The 21,664-nt window shown below is 43.7% G+C and overlaps 1 protein-coding gene across 2 annotated transcripts; it reads left to right on the top strand.

The window, feature by feature from the left end:
* The first annotated feature begins 5,535 nt into the window (after nucleotides 1-5,535).
* On the top strand, nucleotides 5,536-20,881 carry LOC101836611 (calreticulin). 2 transcript variants are annotated; one of them, XM_040756981.1, is made up of 7 exons: nucleotides 5,536-5,896; nucleotides 8,752-8,846; nucleotides 10,242-10,451; nucleotides 10,913-11,026; nucleotides 11,962-12,105; nucleotides 17,281-17,373; nucleotides 20,047-20,881. In XM_040756981.1, the coding sequence occupies exons 1-7, from the start codon at nucleotides 5,863-5,865 to the stop codon at nucleotides 20,293-20,295; spliced, it is 939 nt and encodes a 312-aa protein (XP_040612915.1). In that variant the 5' UTR covers nucleotides 5,536-5,862; the 3' UTR covers nucleotides 20,296-20,881. The 2 variants fall into 2 exon arrangements, with proteins under 2 accessions (XP_040612915.1, XP_040612914.1); XM_040756980.1 differs by lacking the exon at nucleotides 5,536-5,896 and adding an exon at nucleotides 7,403-7,915.
* Nucleotides 20,882-21,664: the final 783 nt, after the last annotated feature.

Below are 21,664 nucleotides of genomic sequence, written 5' to 3'. Positions count from 1 at the left end.
AGTAAGTTGTAAACTGTGGTGAGGTGAACTTAGAGTTGGAAAGCAAATTGGTATAGAGGTGAGCCAGATTACTGTAACAAGGTCTGTGTGTACAAGCTCCCTCAGCTTCAGCTTGTTGTCCTTGTAATAAGAGAACTTTGCTTTAGTATAGAGAAGACGCTGTCTACACAGAAATGACATTCTTGCTTTTTTTTTTTTTTTTTCCGAGACAGGGTTCCTCTGTATTGTTTGGGAGGCTGTCCTGGAACTCGCTCTGTAGACCAGGCTGGTCTTGTATTCACAGAGATCCACCTGCCTCTGCCTCCCCAGTGCTGGGATTAAAGGAGTATGCCACCAACACCAGGCCCAACATTCTTGCTTTTAAGAAAAAGAATCAGATAAGACTGATCTTGCATCTACTCTTTTTAAAACTTATTTTACATGTATGGGTGTTTTGCCTGCATGTATGTCTCTGTACCACATGCATGCAGTATCCATGGACGTCAGAAGAGGACATTGGATCCCTGGGACTGGAGTTAAGTTACAGACAATTGTGAGATGCCATGTAGATGTTGGAATTGAACCCAGGTTCTCTGCAAGAACAGCAGGTGCTCTTAACTGCTGGCTTCCTGCTCTTTTTAAAGTGCTGTTAATTCAAAATAGGCCTTATACCACATCAATGTATTTTGGAAATCTCTCTCTCTCTCTCTCTCTCTCTCTCTCTCTCTCTCTCTCTCTCTCTCTCTCTCTCTCTCTCTCTCCTCTCTTCCTGGTAGTGTATGTTTGTAATCCCATATCCCATTGTATAGTACTAGTTATGTTCCTGTAATCCTAGAACTCAAGAATCTGACACAGGAAGATCATTATGAGTTTAAGGACAGCCAGGACTGCATAGTGAAACTCCTGCCACCAAAGGGCCAGGGGACAGTAGAATTCTCAGTCAGTAAAGTGCTTGCCATACTTCATAATGACATGAGTTCAATCCTCGGTGCCCACATAAAAAGTCAGTCATGATGGCATGCACTTCTTATCATAGCACTGGGAGGCAGAGACAAGAGAAGAGGGTCCCTGGGGCTTGATGGCTCCCCCATCTAGTTTAATCAGCAAGACTGAGGTTGTAGTGAGAAAGTCTGTCTCAAAAAGCAAGGAAGACAGCTGAGGTTGATGTCTAACAATAAATAAACCCGTGTGTGCGTACAATGTACTCATCATATAACTGCACTTACTCAACCAGCTGCATGCACACACAGTGCAATCATCATGCTCACAACACATGCATGTGTGTGCTCGCGTGCGCGCACACACACCCACCCACCCACCCACAGAGAATGTACAAGCAAGAGCTGAGTGTGATGTTAGTTTGTTGTCACAGTATTCAGGAAACAGAGACATAAAGAATCAGCAGTTCAAAGTCAGCCTGAACTACGTGAGACCTTGTAAAAAAATACAAATAAAATAAAAAATTATAGCCGGGCGTTGGTGGCGCACGCCTTTAATCCCAGCACTCGGGAGGCAGAGGCAGGCGGATCTCTGTGAGTTCGAGACCAGCCTGGACTACCAAGCGAGTTCCAGGACAGCCTCCAAAGCCACAGAGAAACCCTGTCTCGAAAAACCAAAATAAATAAATAAATAAAAATAAAAAATTATAAAGGCAAGACCAAGTCCCTGGGTTTCCTGAGAAGCAACCGAGTCATCAGACTTGGGCTTGATTAAGAGGAACTGACAACACCCAGCTCCTGGTGTTCATGTTGGATGTGTGCTGATGTGAGGTTTCCATGGGAAGATGAAACATATTGTCCTTACCTATCAGGCAGTGAGTGTTGAGAAACTCCATTCCAAGGCAGGGAGAAGGTGAAATAAAGGCCACCCTCAAAGCCTGGTCTATCTCAAGCTGCCAAATTGCTCTGTGACTCTGGGACTGTGATTGGGCCCAGGAAGCAGGAGTCAGCAACTCTGAGGCAGAAAATTAGAAAGACACTGAGTGTTTGGGTGGAATGCCAGGTCCTCAAAAGAGTGCTTCTTTGTCTGCGTGCCATCTATGCCAAAGCAAAACACATTTATCAGCACCTTAAAACTGCAAGAGAGTCTAAAAAGCTTAAGCAACAAGAAAGAGGGAAGTAGAACTGATTGTTCATGATCATCGTTGCTAATTCAAGAAGTGTAACATGTTTTTGCGAGTCTCACCTTAGAGAGCAGGTTTTATTATTTCCCTTTGGTAGACATAAATGTGTATGAGGGTTTAGCAAACATTTCATACTTCCCCATGGTGATTTTCAAGACTTAGCTGTCATGGGTGAGGTGCTGATGAAAGCGGCTCAGTTGTTTATCGTTTGAGCAACTGTTCATGACAGGACATGAATAGTGAGTTCCAGGTACTATGTGGTGGGCATAATTTCAGGAACATTCTGAGTCACCCTCTGTTACACTGCTGTTCTTCCCATAGAGCTTAATTAGCACCAAAAACTGAATTCATTTGAATGTGTTGTTTTTCTTTATTCCGTAGACGGATGGACCAAACGATGGGTGCAATCTAAACATCAGTCAGATTATGGCAAATTCCAGCTTACTGCAGGGAAATTTTATCAAGATAAAGAAAGAGATAAAGGTAAATGCTAAAAATCCAGACACGTGTGAATGTACTGGGAGAAAGTATGACTTTTACCCCGTTGTTTTTATCCATGATTTCCAATTCATTTCTCTTACCTAAAAAGTAACATAGAATAAAAGAGTAAATGGAGCTGAACATGGTAGCGAATGCCTGTAATCTTGTACTCAGGAGGTTGAGGCAGGAGGATAGCCTTGGGTTTACAGTCAGTTTGGGCTGAAAGATGGGTTCACAGGACAGCCTGGATTACAGAGTAAGATCCTGACACACCACACACACACACACACACACACACACACACACACACACACACACACACAGCAAAAAGGATGGACTCTCCACAAAATTTATTATGTCCCGTAACTGAGTAATGGACATTTTAAGCTATCCATTTACACATTACCCCATTCATCTTCCTAACATTTTCATGAAGTGATTATTATTGTCTTCCCAGTTTTGCAGAGGAGCCTTGGAGATTCTGATAGTTGCCTGAGGCTTTATTACACAGCTGAAGGGAATAGCTGAGATTTGACTCTGGATCTGACTCCAGGGACTGTGTCCTTTACCACTAATATGTGCTGTTTCCCCCAAACTCCCAGGATTTTACAGTAGCACTCTGCACCAGAAACCCGAGAAAGCACTGCAAAGCACCCGAATGGTGCTCTTTCTAGAGAAGCTCTGTGTGAGGGAGAGGAGAGCAGATGGACCTGGGACAGACTGACTAGCTGTATAATTGGAGCACGTCTTTTTGCTTCTCCGAGGGTTGATTCTAGATGGAGATAGCCTTCACCTGCCGTGCTCACCAGACAGAGCTTTTGTAAGGGCCAAATGATGTGGAGGAAGGGTGAGCTCTGAGGACAGGGACTGTGGGCATGGGTTCTTGGTCTGAGAAAGCTTTTGTTCTATAAATAGGGTGCATTGATCATCCCCTGGAGTGATTTCCCATCTTCCTCCATCTGGCTACTGTTATGAATCTCATTTTCATATTTATTAAAGGAGAGAATTATGGGCCGGCTTGAGCATTTTAAAATCTCATTTAAATCCTCTCTGGAAAACTGGAGACCGAGCATCTCCTGGGACACCTGTGTCTGGCACTCCAGTACAGGCAATCTGTGTGGCCACTCGTCTTACAGTTTGGCTTCTCGGTTGATCCTTCTGCAAGCCATTCTCTGTGGTCCATTAGGTTCTGGCTGTCTGGAAGGACACTGGGGTCACTGGGAGACTGAGAGAAGGAGGTTGGTCTGGCTTATACAGCAGCGTGTGGCAGGGCAGAGTCTCAAAGTGTGGTCTTCTGCCATCTGTCCATTCCTTCCTCCCTGGCTCTTCTAGCCCCTTAGAGGCCTTAAGAGAAGAAGGAAAACTCTTCAAAATGCAGACAGCTCCTAGCATGATGTCAGATAACAAGGTGTTTACCATAGAGCTTGGTGTACAAGGAATGCTTGAGACCTTTTCTGAATCAGGCCCTGTGCTCCTTCCTGTAACTTAGCATTTTTTGTTATTGATTTTTGTTTGTTTGTTTTCGGGATAGGGTTTCTCTGTGTAGCCCTAGCTGTCCTGGAACTAGCTCTGGAGACTAGGCTGGCTTCAAACTCAGAAATCCATTTGCCTCTGCCTCCTGAGTGCTGGGGTTAAAGGCTCGCACAAGCACTGCCCGGTTTGTTGTTGATTTTTTAGGACCAAGTGTTATACAATTCAAGTTGGGCTGTCCCCCTGCCTCCACCTCCTGGGTTGGGATTCCAGGTGTAATCCAGCTTTGTTTAATGCTTACTCATTGAGCATTTCCACATGTCTGTCATTTGTGATTGTGTGATCCTTAGTAAGGAACTTCCTATTTGACTGCTTCTTATGGTTAGCCTAGGAAAGCTCTGGGATCCCTGACAGCTCTGGTATTCACTGGAGGTTAGGGCTCTGCAGTTACAACTCATTGGTGGTGGTCACTGTCACGTTTCAATGAATTCATGGCAAAGTAAAGAAATTGGTATAGCTAACCTTCAATTGTCATTGTGAGGGTTAAATATACAAACACATGTGAATGAAGAAACCATCTGTGGAGTTAAATGCTAAGGTCTGGGGAGAGGACATTGTCTAATCCTGCATGCTGGACAAGAATGAAGACTTGAGTTCAAATCCCTAGAACCAGGGCTGGAGACAAGGCTCAACAGTGGTTAATATATGAACTGTGCTAGCTGTTCTTCCAGAGGACCCAGGTTTCCAGCACCCATATAGCACCTCATAACCATCTGTGAACTCCAGTCCCATGAGATCCGTTGCCCTCTTCTGTCATCTGTAGGCACTACATGCATGTGGGGCACAGACATACATCCAGACAAAACACATTAAATAAATCAGTCAATCCCTAGGACCCACATAAAAAGCTGGGATAGCTGTATACTCCTGTAACCCTAGTACTAGTGTTGGGGCAGAAACAGGAAAATCACTGGGGCTTAGACTGCTGGCTCCAGGTTCAAGAGAGACCCTGTCTCAAAGGAATAAGGTGGAGAAGGATAGAGCAGAACTACTGGCATCTTCCTCTGGTCTCCATGTATTCAGAAGCATGCACATGTGTGCATGCAACACACATGCACACACACGGACGATTTTTACAAAAGAGATAAATTACTTAGTGATTAAAATATTCAGTGAGCTACAGCAACAATTATTATTTTATCTGAGCTAACTCTGGGCTCCTTTCTTCTGCAGCACGTGTACACAGCAGAACCTTATTCTGCTGCCTAGCTGGCCGCAGCAAAGCAGGACCTTATGTAGCTGCCGAATGACGCTGAAATTCGCTAGAAAATAAGTGATAGCATGATGCGAAAGAATGCATCAATGTGGCTTAAAATTCCAGTTAGGTTACTTCCACGCCACGTGGCTTCACGTCTCCTCCCCATGACTCAGCTTCCTAACTTATTAAATGGGCATAGTGCCCATTTTTCAGGGCTGCTCAGAGTCTCAGATGAGATAATATTATAATGTTCCTTGCACAGTGCCTGGCACACCATAATGTGTGAGGAAACACTAGAGCTTGCTTAAGTCAAGCTCTGGGTCTCTCCAGGCACTTGTGGGAAACTTCAGCCTGAAGCCTCTGCACTTTCTCTCTGTTACCAGGTCTCCAGACCACTGAAGATGCCAAGTTCTATGCCCTTTCCACCAGGTTTAAGCCATTCAACAATGTGAATGAGACCTTGGTGGTTCAGTTTTCAGTAAAACATGAGCAAGGCATCGATTGCGGCGGTGGGTATGTGAAACTCTTTCCTGCCACACTGAACCAGGAAGATATGCACTCAGAGTCCCAGTATTACATCATGTTCGGTAAGTTCCCTGGTAGCAGTTGCTCGCAGGCCCTTGGGATTTGGATAAGAACCACTGTGTGCTTGAAAAGACTTACACAGACCTTGAACAGACTGTAAATCGATAGCTCCACATCCTTTGTTCAGTAGGACTCTGCAGAGACCTGAAAAGAAGGCATCTCTAAACCAAATGTTAGTATAAATAGACCAAAGGGGTGCCGGAGTACATGGTATTGGCAAGTCTATAGGACATGGAGACACAGCCCGGTTTTCAGAGAGGGAGTAGCACAGATCCACAGAAAGGCACTGTGCACCACCTCAGAGAGGTAGGGGGCCAGAGTCACAGAAAGGACCTTCTGTAAGCATCTGTGAATGTTCAGAGTGTGACATTTGTAGTCTACATATGTAAGTAGGCACACTTGAGGCAATCCAGCTTTTAGCTCCAACCAATCTTGAATCCAGTTTCAAAATTGTTGATATTGAAAAGCCAGCAAACATCAAGTGTTCCAGCTCCTGGAGCACAGATGAGGAATGTGGACTAGACCGGATGTTTTTGTACAAAGTCAGAGAGAGAGTCATACTAGACAGCAGGCACTAACATTCCCTTAATTCTCTTTAGACACTTCCTTTCCCTGGCAGCTTCAGCGGACACTTGCCTCCTCCCCTCCCCTCTCCTCTCCTCCCCTCCCCTCTCCTCTCCTCCCTTCCCCTCCCCTCTCCTCCCTTTTCCTCCCCTTCCTTCCCCTCCCCTCCACTCCCTCCTCCTCACATAGTACTCTTTCTTTTTCAAATCTTCCTCTTCAGCTTCACTGTCCCTTTTAAAATCTGCATCCTCTTTTTTTTTTCTTAAATCTCACATCCAGCCCCTTATGTGAGTTCCAAACTCACCATGTAGCCCAAATCGGCTTCAAATCCACAGTGATCTCCTGCTTCAACCCCCCCAAGTGCTGAGATCATAGGAGAGAGTCCTCAAACCAGTCTTTCTCTTATGCAGAGTGTAATACTCAAGTGTGTCTGCTCCAGCATCTCTCTATTTTATTTGGAATCTGTACGGTGTATTACTCTCCCCATTTTGCAGAGGAGGAAACAGAGATAAGAAATTTGCTCAAGGTGAGTAGAAAACCAGGATCTGAGTCAGTCTGTCTATAAAGCCTGCATCTTCTCCCTTCAGGAAACTGAATAACTTTTAAAAAGCAGAATAAAGTTTCTATTTATACATTTATTTATTTACTTTATAAATCTATAAAAATATTGAGCCAGGCTGGAGAGAAGGCTCAGCAGTAAAGAGCACTGACTGTTTGTCAAGAGGACCCAGGTTTGATTCCCAGCACCCACACAGCAGCTCACAACCATCTCCAGTTCCAGAGGATCCAACTCCCTTGTCTGGCCTCCAATGGTGCCAGGCACATAAGGGGTGCATAGACATATATGCAGGCAAAACATGCATGTAAGACAGACAAAAAATAGAAATTTAATTTTAAAAGGGTATTGAGCCAGGTGTGCTGCTAAATGCCAGTGCACAGAGGCAGAAGCAGGAAGGTTGCTAGGAGTTTGCGGCCAGCCTTGTCTACACATCACCTGAACACACAGTCCTTCAACAGTTCATCGCCCATGCATTCACTGATCCCATCTCATGTCCTAGGCCAGCCAAACCACCCTTTACTCCTTGTCCCTACCTTCTCCCCAAGGTTACATGGAATATCTCTAGGTTGTGAGCTCTAGAGGCCTGGAGATATACCTCAGAGCCCAGCACCAAACATGACCCCTTGAATGCCCATGTTGACTATGGGGCGCTTGATTGGGTCCCAGGGACTTCATCTTTCATTTGGCTGGTGAGAGAGCCAAGGCTACATAGTGTCTTGAAAAAGTTTTGGAGAAAAAGCATTGATGAGGCTCTGTGAGGTCATAAAAGACAGCGTGATTCAATACATCTGGGGGCCTTTTGGAGGAGGCATTAATTATTCTTTAATGAGAGAACTTGATTTTAATAGGAGGAGAGAGTGTAATGCGGGAAGAATCAACAACATGTATAAAAGCTCAGGTATGAAATTCAAGTGCATGGTAAAGAAATGGGGAGAAGACCAGTGTGGGCACAGTGCAGTATAAATGCCTTGTGTGTATGAGTGCAAGTATGTTGTGTTGTGTGAGCGTGTGTTGTATATATACGTGTTGTGTGGTGTGTGTGTGTGTGTGTGTGTGTGTGTGTTTCACACTTGCTATTAGCTGAAAGGCTGAGAAGTTCTTTGTAAGCTATGAGCACAGAGCAGTAACATGAGTCTCAGAACTCTCTGGGCTCCCCAGCTCTGATGCAGTTCTCACTAGAATTGTCACAAAGCAGAAGAGGTCTTGGGCTCTGTTACTAGGTAAGAATGGCTTTGAATCCTAGCATCTTACTAGCTCTTGGCTGTGGGCAAGCTGCTTGACTTTTCTGAACCACACCCATCTAAAGTGGAGATGGTAATGCTTATTTGTCAGAATTAAGTGACATGTCAGAAGCTTCTGACTTAAGAGGGGTTTCCAGTGGGTTTGGTCAGTGGGGCCCTGGCAGGAGATTAGAGGAATTTTCGAGTTGTATCTCAACTGAAAGCCTGCTCCTCTCCTGCCGAGCCTGCCCCAGACTCTCTCCTCCTGCCCTTCTCTTTGCTGTTGCTGCCCTGAGCAGCACTGTACCTTTCCTTCTCTCAAAGTCTCCCTCCCCTTTGTAAATAATCCCTTTCATTAAATCCTCCTCAAATAATCCTGACTTTGAGTGTGGCATCTGTTTCTTTCTGGAAATACCGAGTGATACACAAGCTGCATCTGTCTTGGGTCTTGGCCTCAGACTGGGCATGCTGCCTGAAATAGATGTGAAATCACACTTTGGGGTTTAATTTCCAGGCCCGGACATCTGTGGCTTTGGCAACAATAGACTACAGGTCATCCTTTCTCATCGAGGGAAATACCATGAGAACAACAAGACCCTCAAGTGCAGGGTGAGTATGTGGATGAGTCCCCAGACTAGACAAAGGATTTTATTTTTCACATTTTAAAAATTTTATTATTTTATATGTATTTTGTGCCTGTATGTGTCTATACCTAGTACCCACAGAGACCAGAATAGGATGTCAGATCTCCTGTGACCTGAATTACAGATTGTTATGAGTTGCATGTGTGTCCTGTGAGTTGAACCCTGGTCCTCTAGAAGAGCCAGTACTCTAAACTGCTGAGCCATCTCTCCAGCCCCATGGGGGGAAAACATTATCTATTAAACATTATCATCTCCATTTTACAGATTAAGTAGACTCAGAGATGTGATACACACACACACACACACACACACACACACACACACACATAGATATTGGGGTGGGGAGTCATGAGTGCTGTGCTTAGATGAGATGGGTGTGTCAGTTTATCTCAATAACATGAATTTAGAAGCATCTAGATTAGCTACATGACAGTAGGTATGATCAATCAATAGTACTAAGAGGCATTATTAACCAAATACTAATTCTGCCTTGGGCCTTGTGCATGGGATAGATTCTGCCAGATAGTTCTTTCAAATTAACCAAACTCACAGTAAAGTCTGATACAGTGAGTGATTTATGCCTGTAATCCTAGCTACTCTGAAGGCTCAGGTGAAAGGGCTGTGAGTTCAATGCCAACCTGAGCAATTTATCAAGGTATCACCGAGACAAAACAAAAACAAAACTTTCCCAATTGAGTAAAGATAAGAGTCAAGTGAAGAAAAGCGATAAGGGAGCAGAGAAGAGGACTCCTCCTCAACATGGTAGAGGATTGCTTCCTGGAGAAGGCTTCCCTTGTGCTGAAAGATGAGTGTGACAATTTAGGGAAAGATGAATTCTTGGAAGAGGAGACTGCATGAGCAAAGTCAAGAAACTGAGGCACAGCATGAGGGCTGATACAACCAGTGTACCAGAGAACGGCAGGAACAGGGTCTAGAAAAGCCCATAGGCCTGGGGCATAAGGGATCTTGTGTTGAAGCTAGGCTTTCTGATCAGCCTTGTACATGGGGCTGAGGCCTCCTCTGGGGCAAGTCTCAACTTGGAAGCTTAGACGTGATAGAGAAATTATTTATGACCCCTACTGTTGAGAAGTTCACAGTTTAGTAGGACAGACAGAAAACAAGATCAGAGAATGATCAAACTTCATGGAGTAAGGGCTAGAAGCTGGGGACCACAGGAGCCGTGCACCCGAAGGGTGAGCCCAGAATCCCTGTTAGGTGTATTAACTAGAGGAAGGGAAAAAGGAATGTGGCAAAGTGTGTGTAATATGTGAGGTGTGTGTGGGGGGTCATTCAGGCAACACAGTGCCTGAGATCTACAATGTCCTATTTGGAACTGAAATATCACCCATTCCCTTTACAGATCAACAAAGACACTCACCTGTACACTCTGATCATTCGCCCCAATGCTACCTATGAGGTTAAAATTGACAACGAGAAAGTGACAACAGGGGGCCTAGAAGATGACTGGGACTTCTTGCCTCCCAGGAAAATAAAAGACCCCTATGCCAGGAAACCAAGAAAGTGGGATGAACGGCTACAAATAGAGGACCCTGAAGATAAGAAACCTGAGGTCAGAGGGAGTTTAGCTGGGAAGCTGATCTCAGGGGGAAGAAGATAGATAGAGTCAGGACATCAGGGCAGATGACTAAGTCAAGTGTCTGGGAGGTCGGCGCCATGAGAAAATAAAGGTCTGAGTTCAAGCCAGGTCTGGCAGGTATGCTCAGGGTAACCAGAATAAATGTAAAGACTGCGTGGGAGCAAACCACATACGACATAGCAGCAGCCCACATGACCAAGGGCAGGATGAGGTCAGAGACAAGGATAATACCCATCTGAAATGAGTTTAAAGCACTCAAGGTCAGAATGATGATGAACCCCAGGGTCCATAAAGGCCATTTCCTCTGCACTGGGCCATCACACAGCAGAGCACGAGGGCAGGGCGGGTAGGAAGCCAATTCCCTGTCTGCACTTGAGTTCGAAGTTTCCTCCCAGATCATGTCACCGTCCTCATGAAGGAACGCTCTGTTTTAGGACTGGGAGGACTCTGAGTTCATCCCAGACCCAGAAGCCAAGAAGCCGGATGACTGGAATGAGGCGATGGATGGGGTGTGGGAAGGGCCCCTGATACCAAACGTCAAGTACAAGGTGGGAGCCTCTCTTTTCAATGAAAATTTATAGACAAAAATCAGATAGGAGAGATGTCAATCCAAACCTAGAAAATAAAATTTCTAACCTGCAAGCTTGTAATCATAACTCTCAGGAGGCTGAGGCAGGAGGATTGCAAGTTCAAGGCCAGGCTGGACCATACAGCAAGACCTTGTCTCAAAACAAAATAAAATGAAGTAAAAACAAAGCAGAAACTCTGAGATCCCGTGTTCTTCCCCTTTCACTCCAAATAGAATGGTGGCCACATCAGAGCCCCGTTCTCAGCCTCCTCCTATTTGAGAGGGAGGAGGGACTAGTAAAGCCAGCACTAATAGTTTAGGCAGGCTTGGGCAAGGAGCGTGTCCAGAGTTGGGAAAAGCTGCCAGTTAAAGGAACAAGATACAAACAGGAAATGGTCTAGGACTCAGGAACCCAATGTCTTAGAGGCAGGCCAGAAGGGCAAAGAGTGGATCCTCATGAGTCCAAGGTATTTAGGGGATAGAGGAACTTCTTTTTAAAGGTGACCTCCTGATGTCATGTCAGAAGCAAGAATGAAAGAAAGGAGTCAGCTGACAAACGGTCCAGCAATAAAACTGACTGGAGCAGGCATTTTTATCTGACTGCAGTTTCCTGTGCCACACAGGAGAAAGAACACAGCCCCAAGTGCCAAGATCCTTAGACAATGTTCTCCAAGAAGCTGCATTTTAACTTCATGAATATGCCTATTCAGAGAGAGAGCCAGGCCAGAATACTCCTGCCATGTCCTTTCACTCCCAGTAGGTGGAAAAGGGAACTGGGAAGAATCTTATGCCTTTACTCAAAGAAAGGGAAAGTTCTAGGAGTCTGGTCCACAACTGCTTATAAATTGATTGATGCATGATATTAGAAGAATGGAAAATCACTATTCACATGTTCACTTTTGGTCCTCTGTGTAGGGACAATGGAAGCCTCGGATCATTGACAATCCCAATTACCAAGGGGAGTGGATTCACCCAGAGATAGACAACCCCAAATACAAGCCTGACCCCACCATCTGTCACTATTATAACATCAGTGTCCTTGGCCTGGATCTTTGGCAGGTAAAGTACTCTGGGCTCATAGCTTCTGACCAGTGGTCCTTGAAGATACCAGAATAGAAAATTCCCCAGCCCAAGTTACAGACTTGAGTAAATCTTAATCTTTCTAAACCTCAAACAACTCATCTTTAAAATGGGAGTAATTATATTTATCTTCAAAATTATACGAGCCAAAATTTACTTAGCCCCCCCCCCCAAACACACCCCTTTTGTTTCTCAAGACAGGGTTTCTCTGTGTAACCAATCTGGCTATCCTGGAACTAACTCTGTAGACCAGGCTGGCCTCAAATTTACAGAAATCCACCTGCCTCTGCCACCACCCAGTTTACTTAGTTCCTTCTATATACTGTATATATGACTTTGAATGGTTGTTTAATTTTCATTTTCACCATATACCTACTTCTCAACATCAAAAGGAGACTCAGAAAAGTCAAATAAATTTCCTGAAGATACGCACCTGATAAGATAAGCAGAAAACTTGGACAGGAGCAACAGTCTCTCTTTATCAGACCTACTCCAGGGTGCTACTTACACTTTGTGATTCCTTTGTTGATCTTTGTTGGGTTGCTTTGTTTTGTGATAAGGTCTCATGTGGTCTAGACTGGCCTCCCTCCAACTTGCTATGCGGTTCAGATGACCTTGACCTTCTCACCCTCCTGCTTCCACGTTTGTTTATTCATCAAAGCTTCTGGAACAAGTACCCCATGTTTTACTTTCTTAATTTCTTTATTCATTTCCTGCTCCATTTTTTCCCATTTTCTCGGTTTCCTCACTTCAGGAGGTCAACATAGAAATGGAATGAAGTCACTACCAGATGCCAGGCAAGGGTTCAGAAGGTTGGGAAGAAGGAAGGGACACAGCTTATTTCTTTCCTTCCTGGCTTGTCTGAAGAGCATGGATACAAATCACACACACTCACATTGCTGTCTCTCTTTTCTGGGGGGTTGTTCCTTTTAAATAAGCCAGAACTTTCTATATTATGTAAATTTATATAGTCATATTAATGTAATACTGTTTCCTTAAAAATTACCGTGCATGCACGTGTGTGTGTGTGTGTGTGTGTGTGTGTGTGTGTGTGTGTGTGTGTGTGTTGTCAGAGGACAAGTTGTGGGAGTCAGTTTCATCATGTGGGTTCCAGGGATTGAACTGGGGTCAAGAAGATTGTTCACAAGTGTTTTTACCTTCAGGGTCATCTCACTGGCCTTTAAAGTATTTTTTGTTTTTCACTAAAAACATTAGGGTACACATCTTATTCTGTATCTAAAAAAAATTAAAACTGTGGAACAAATTTTTCTGGGCCCTGTCAACCTCTCTAAACAGACAAACCTTCCTATTTGAAGAATCTAAACATGTCAGAGGGGTGCTCTCCAAGCCTCAATTCTGATGAATGTAGGTCAACAGAGGATCATAGATTCTGATCTGGAATGAAGCCCCCGAGACTTTGTTTCTAAAACCTGAGGTGTGTGTGCGTGCATGTGATAATTCCGCACGATGCTGACATCATCCTCACAGACATTATTTTTTATTATACTTTCTAGCTAGGTCTGACTCCCAGGTCATACTTCTCTTCACTCAGCTAACCAGGAATATCCAATTAGCCACAGAATTCTTGCATCTTACAGGAAAAGACAAGCGACTAATTACAGAGACCTGCTTCCTCTACCAAGAGTTTCCAGCCCTAAGATGCTCTGACATCCCAACCGCCTTCTTTACCCTGCCTCTGTCCCAGCTGAACAGCCTAGTCCCTGACACTTCTTCTTTCCTCTTCCGGTGCCTCCAAATTCAGTCCATTACTTCCCCCCTACTTGGAAGTGACTGCATTCTGGTATTAGGACTGAAGCTGGGAGGAGGCGGCAGAGAGCAGGCATCCCCTTCATCAAGGCTCCATCTGACCTTTGAAGGGACAGTAACACAAACTAACGCACACACCCTGTGTGTCTGGCACACTAGCCCATGCTTAGGCCAGACACTGATACCTGAGGCTCTTCCTCAGTCATTTGTCCATCTTACTTTGTTTTGTTTTTTGTTTTTCAAGACAAGGGCTTCTCTGTGTAACAGTCCTGGCTGTCCTGGAACTCACTTTGTAGACCAGGCTGGCCTCAAACTCACAATGATCCACCTGCCTCTGCCTCCCGAGTGCTGGGATTAAAGGTGTGTGCCACCTCCGCCTAGCGCATCTTACTTTTTGAGACTGGGTTTCTTGCTGAGCTGGATCTTGCTGTTTTAGCCAAACTGGCTATCCAGTGTGTCTACCTACCTCTGTCCCCTCCCTGGGTTGGGATTACAGCCTGGGCCATGATGACTGGGTGCTGGGGACCCAAACTCAGGTCCATGTATGTAAGCACTTCACCCACTGCCATCTCTCCAGCCCCTACCTTTTCCACTGTATGATCAAGAGGAACAGCCCAGGAAAACCAGTAACTTCCAATGAAGTAACTTGTTGAAACAGCTTTAAGGCTGTATTTACAATTGAATGCAACTCTTTCTCACATGTTCTTTCCTCTTAATTATGTGAACCCCACAGGGGAAGAAGTGTGTTTTCTTCTATTTGCATATTGCAGATAAAAACCTGTAAGCACAGATGGGAGATGAACAGATCAAAGTCAACCGAAGACCAAGCTGTTAGGAAGCAGGGCTGGGACTTTGATGTTAAGTGGGGAGGGAGCTAGAGGTCACTGAAGAAAACAGAGAGGATAGGAACACTCTTTTCAGTAGAAAAGATGGCCAAGCAGTTTTCTAATCGAAATTGCAGACACTCAAAAGGGAAAAAAAAAAAACCCTAAAGGTCAGAAAACATCTCACAGTTGCAAAAGGAATTTTATAAGCCAATTTAAAAGTAAATGTCTTAGAGCAAACTAAAAATTTCCTGCTCTCCTATGTCTATTTGTCATTTATTTTTCTGTAGGAAGCAGTGCCAGTGTAATGATGTAAGTCAAATAAAATGCCTTTCTTATTAAGAACAAAAGTGCAAAAAATATATAGACTTGTGGTCACCAAACCGCAGGACAGAGCTTTATAAAATACAGAGGAGAGGCCCAGAAGCTTCATAGTGGAAAACTTTTTTTTCTCCTCACACAAGAGTTAGAGTGAAATTAACAATAATTTATTTTATTTTTGATTTTTGAGACAGGGTCTCACTATGTAACTCTGGATGTCCTGGAACTCACTGTGTAGACCAGGCCAGTCTCAAACTCATAGAGATCCACCTGCCTGTTATGCAATGTTTTACTCTTTTGGTTTTTTGGGGGGGCCCACCAACCAGCTCCCAAATAAATCACACAGAGAGGCTTATTCTTAGTTATGAGTGCCTGGCCTTAGCTTGGCTTGTTTCTTTTTTTTCTTTTCTTTTTTTCTTTTTCTTTTTTTTTTTTTGCTTTTTACGAGACAGGGTTTCTCTGTATTGTTTTCGAGGCTGTTGGTCCAGCCTGGCCTCGAACTCACAGAGATCTGCCTGCCTCTGCCTCTGCCTCCACCACCGCCTGACTGCTTGACTTGTTTCTTAAATTATCCCTTACCTTTTGTCTCTGGGCTTTTTCCTTTTCTTTCTTCTGTAAATCTCACTTTCACTCTTACTCCTTGGCTGGCAGGGTGGGGGTGGCTGGCGGGGTGGGTGGGGAGTGACTGGCCTCTGACATCCTCTTCTCCCTTGTTTTTCCTTCTGTTTATACTCTCTGCCTGCCAGCTCCACCTAGCCTTGGTTCCGCCTCACTATTGACTGTTCAGTTCTTTATTAGACCATCAGGTGTTTTAGACAGGCCAAGAATCACAGCTTCACAGAGTTAACCAAATGCAGCATAAACAAAAGCAGCACACCTTAAAATAATATTCCCCAACACCTGCCTCTGTCTCCCAAGTTCTGGGATTCAAGGTGTGCACCACCATGCCTATCTTAGCAATGATTTAGTACACATACAAAATCACAGATTGGTCACCTTTTGGTCCTTTGAAATACATCTAGATACTGAAAAGTTATAACAATCATTCTTGTCTACTGAATGACATTTACTAGGCACTGTGCTAGGCATTAGTCCTAATTTTCATGACACTGGTATCAGAGAGTTATTATTTTCCATTATTCATGTTACTATGATGATGATGATGATGATGGTAATGATGATGATAGTTTTACTATGTCACATATTAGCTGGCCTGGAACTCACCAGGCTAGCCTCGACCTCATAGGGATCTGCCTGCCACTTGCCTCTGCCTTCTGAATGTTTGGATCAAAGGAATATATACCACACCCATCATCATCATCGACAGTGACTCAGGTAGCCCTGGTTGATCTCACACTCACTAAATAGTTGAAGATGATCCTGAACTCCTAATCCTTCTGCTTTACTCTCCCAAATCCTGGGATTACAGGCATGGGCCATTATGTCTGACTTCCTTGATTTACTTAAGTGAGAATAACTCAAAGGGATTGAGTAACTTGCCTAATGTCATAAAACTAGAATGTAGCTGAGCTGGTGTGTTCAACTCCATGTCTTATGCTCCTATCTATTTTTTTCCTTTGTCACAAAATAAATACTGAAACTACTATAAAGCATGCATTTAATCTTTCAGTCACAAATACTAAAATTTTGTTTTGATTTAATGACAGGCTTTCATGTGCTGTTACATAAAGGGTTTGAAGGTGCATGAAACCCTTTGCCTGTGGAGGACCCTGGTTTTGTTAACAGCACCCACACAGTAGTTCACAAGAGTCTGTAGCTTTAATTACAGGGGATCTGATACAATCTTTCAGCCTCTGAGGGCTCCTTCACTCATGTGGTGAACATAAACTGACACAGGTACACACATATACAATAAATAAATATGGCAAAAGCCTTTTGTGGAGGGGGGTTACATGCATGTGTGTTTGTAGGTGCATATACCAATGGCTAGAGGAGAATATTGGGTGTCCTGCTCTGTCACTCTCTATCTTATTCTCTCAGACAATGTCTCTCACTGAACCTGGAGCTAGCCAGTAAGCCCCAGTGATCCTTCCGTCTCTCCCCCAGACAGCATTGGGGTTACAAGGCACCCTCACAGCCATACACATTTTCTACCAGTGATAGGGATCCAAACTCAGGTCCTCATATTTATACAAGAATCACTCTTAACCACTGAACCAGATCTATAGCCACCCTAGGGACCTACTTACTTGTAATAATCTTTCTGTTTTCATTTCAACAGGTGAAATCTGGCAGCATCTTTGACAATTTTCTTCTAACAAATGATGAAGAGTTTGCTGAAGAGGTTGGAAATAAGACCTGGGGATTAAGAAAGGTGAGGTGTTCCTCCACCCTGAATTCTAGATGTCTGATTCTGCCATTTGCAAAATCAGGACCCACAGCCATTATCCCAATTCTGGTCACATGGCCTTGAGAGACAGAGAACTCACATTCACAGGACTTGTCACTCTGAGCACTTTGCAAGATGTATCTTATATGACCCTTAAGGTAACCTTGAAATGTAAATATTATTCTGTTTCTTAGGTATGGAAACTGAGATTCAGAGGCTAAACTGCACAAGGTCACACATAGCCTTTGACTTGTTGAGTTGAGCCTGAACCCAGAACCCATGGTCTTTTGGGGTATCACAATGCCTTCTTAGTGTGCCACTAGAGGGAGCCACTCAGCCCACCTCAGATGATTTGGAAACCAGAGGAAGTGGTAGGGCTGTTTACCACTCCTCCCTTCCCAAAGCTATTTCATGTGTGGAGTGATGTTCAGGACAGTGACTTCATGAGGAAGACATTCTGCATTGAGATGTCCTGGCACTCCAGGAAGGTCAATCCAAATAGGTTCATAGCCAGAGCTTAATAATTCTGCAGGAAGCTTAGGTACTGGCAAAGCACACACAGAAGGTAAAAGCAAAAACACAACCCTGTCCCCAAGTGCCCCAAGCTGAAGAAATGGCTCTGTTGATAAAGCATTTGCTGTGTAAGCATGAGGATCAGAGTTCGGATTCCCAGAGCCCACACAGAAGTCGTTCGTGTTTCCAGGGACAGGTGTGCTAGGCAGCTACACACTCTGTATACTTTGTAGTGTAAACAGGCTCTCATGAAGTTACCCAGGCTGACCCTGTAGCCAAGGCTGGCATTGAACATGTGCTCTTTGTTTCAGCCTCCTAAGTAGGTGAAATTACTGGTCTTTGGCACCAGACCTGACTCCCAACAGATCTAACTGAAGCTGTTAGGCGTGGTAGCGTTTGTCTTTACCCACTGGGCTATCTTGCTGACCCTGTGCTCAGCCTTAAACATACTGGTTTTGCCTTGCTTTACTTTAGTGTTGTCATCTTTATTTTGTGATACTAGAGATCTAGATACTAGAGAGCTTTGTTCATGCTAGAGTAACTCCATTACTGAACCACCCTCTAAGACCGATGTTGTGTCATTATTATATATTAGTTAAGAGCATTAATTTTCTAGGTGGATTACTTAGGTTCAAATCCAGGCTCCATCCCTGACTAGTTATATGAACTTAGCCAATTTATTTAACTTTCCTCATCTCTCAATTAGGAAAAATGATAGCAATTATCTTCTAAGTTCCAAATATCTAGCTCATGTTCAATACATGATATCCATTAAACCATCCATTTACTTGACAAATACTTAATAAGAGCCTGTCCACCATGGCAGTTGTTGAGGATATAGCAATGAAATAAAATTAAGAAATGTTATCTTCGCCGGGCGTTGGTGGCGCACGCCTTTAATCCCAGCACTCGGGAGGCAGAGGCAGGCAGATCTCTGTGAGTTCGAGACCAGCCTGGACTACCAAGTGAGTTCCAGGACAGCCTCCAAAGCCACAGAGAAACCCTGTCTCAAAAAACCAAAAAAAAAAAAAAAAAAGAAATGTTATCTTCATGGGGCTTGTATTCAGTTTGGAGAGATCAGAATATAGAAAGTGCACTTGAGCTGGGTGTGATGGCAAACTACAGGGAGGGAGGCAGAGGTGGAAGATTAAGAAAGAGTTTGAGAATTGAGAATTGAGAATTGGACATGGTGGTGCACACCTGAGATCCAGCACTCTGGAGGCAGAGGCAGGTGGATCTCTGTGAGTTTGAGCCCAGCCTAGAACATAGTGAGTTCTAGGATAGCTAGGGCAACATAGAGATAACCTGTCTCAAAAAGATTCTTAGAAAAAAGAAAGCATTCAAAGTCTGGAATACACACACACACACACACACACATACACACTGTCTTAAGGACAAAATAAGGAAATCAGTAAATAAGAAAGATTCAAACATCAGATTCCCTCCCGTAGAAAGCGGGACGAGCAAATGTTACACATCACTGTGAGGAATACAAATAACACACAAATATTTAGCCTGTGCTGGGCAATGACACAGGCATCAAATAAATAGATGATGAATCTGGATTCATTTTATTTTATTGTTTTTTATTTTTAAAATAATTTATTTTCAACTTTTATTACATTTATTTACTGTGTAATCACACGCACATGCCACAGTATACATGTGGAGGTCAGAGTACAACTCTTACTCTGAGTCCCAGGGCTCAAACTCAGGTCAACAGTCTTGGTCAAGTACCTTTCCTTACCAGGTCATTTTGCCAGTCCACTTTATATTTTTAATTATTTTACTTTAGTTTTCATTTCATTTTACTTTTTTCATCTTGAGACAGGGTCTTAGGTAGTCCAGGGCAACCTTAAATTCTTTGTCTATCAGAGGATCACGTTGAACTTCTGATCCTGTTTCCACCTCCCAGGCGCTAGGATTACAGGTATACAACACTGTGCCTACCTTTGAATCTATTTACAAGTGAACTGTACATTCTACACCCAGGCACAGATTTCTCTCCACCTCATTGGTACTGAAATTCATATGTAAATGAACACCACTCCAGGAATCTTGAAGTCAATGGGAAGAATACAGATGTTTCTAAAATGTATCTGTTTGTATCATCTGTGAAACTTTGAAATTCCACACTTTAAACAGGATGTAGAGCAGCAGTGGAGAGAGCTGTATGAGGAAATGGAGAAAAAGAAGGAGGCAGAAGAGGCCAAAAAGAAGAGGGAAAAGCAGCGGGCCAGGCAAGAGGACATCTGGGGACTGGATGAGGAGGACGAGGACAATGAAGAGGAGGACGAGGAGGAACCAGATGGAAAGCCCCAGCAGGAAGACGGTGCTGACAGGGCATTTCTGGGTAAAAAGGAAGCCCGTTTTGATCAGAAGGATGAGCTGTAACTGCCAAGAGAGGGATTCTGCACAGAAGCAAGAGAGTGCTTAGCAGGGGAAATGCTCACGAGGTTAGCCCACTGTGGAAAGGAAAATGACTCACTCCTTTTAGATAAACTTTGGATTTATATTTCCACTACCACCACCCCCTTGCTCTATTTGCTTATTGGTAGAAAGGGAAAGAAAGGGAATGATAATTTCTATTCAGTGATGTGGTTTTAGGGACTGGATGACGTAATGTGTATAAAGTGCCCAATGTAACTACATTTAAAAAAAAAAAAGAGTAGTACTACTATGGTTATCATGGTGTTTATGAAATTAATTGTTGGCAAATAGGCTTCTGCATAAACTTGGTTCTCACTTTCAGTTGAACTTTATACTCCTGGGGATTTCTTTGTTTAGATAGATACATACATTTCTTAGTATTTACTGAGCAGTGCTAACAGTTCTACCCAGTGTTTTCCTCTTGTGAATGCATTGAGCGCCTAGAAGCAAAATCAGAACATCTGTCGAGCATTTGGAAAAGTACTGCATGAAAGTCGCTTTACTGGCTGGCTGTTGGTGGCCTAATTTTTAAATGACTGCTCCTGGTTTACAAGTTTGCTGGTCTTACTTCAGGTTCTTTCGTCCACCTGCTCACAGCATCACTAGCTCTTGCGTTCTTGTAGCTTTTTTTTTTTATAGATTAGAAAGCATTTTCCCACGAATTTGCAGCGTGTCTACAATGCACCCATTCAGTCTTGCATCGGTCATTGCCGAGGTCATTGCAGACACAGATACTTGTTCAGGGTCAGTCAGTAAGAGGCAGGCCAGCCTCTGAACTCAAGTTCATCTGGTTGCAAAGCTTATCCTTCTACTGTACCAGGCTATTTGAATGAATATCTATTACTATCGATACAGACCATGGGCAACCTGTTCTGTGGAAGAAATGTCCTTTTGGGTGTTTTTTTTTTTAATCCAACATTTAAGGAGACAATAACCATACATAACATAGGGCTGCAAACATGAATCAAGGTGTTCACTAAATATCTGCTGGAAAGAATGAACTCTCAGCACTTGGGAGGAAGAGGAAGGGGGATCAGGAGTTTAGGATTGTCCTCAACTATGTAATGAGCTCAAGGCCAACCTAGACTAAGACCCTGTCTCAAAAACAAACAAACAAACAAACAAATCAATCATCTAACAAAACAACCAACTCACTCTGCCTATGCCTACTGGTTTTAGAGGCAACTTCACAAAGGGAGTAACTTTTAAGCCAGGCATTGAAGAATGCAGAAAAATATAGAACAGATTTTGGAGTTAAGAACAAGGAGCCTGGACATCAGGAAGTAAGAGTCACAAGTTCAGTGAGAGTGACAGGAAGTTCTTCCTTCCTCTC

Source organism: Mesocricetus auratus, unplaced genomic scaffold, assembly GCF_017639785.1.
Source record: "Mesocricetus auratus isolate SY011 unplaced genomic scaffold, BCM_Maur_2.0 Super-Scaffold_100014, whole genome shotgun sequence".
Classification (NCBI taxonomy): domain Eukaryota; kingdom Metazoa; phylum Chordata; class Mammalia; order Rodentia; family Cricetidae; genus Mesocricetus; species Mesocricetus auratus.
This window is presented reverse-complemented; position numbering and strand designations above follow the sequence as displayed.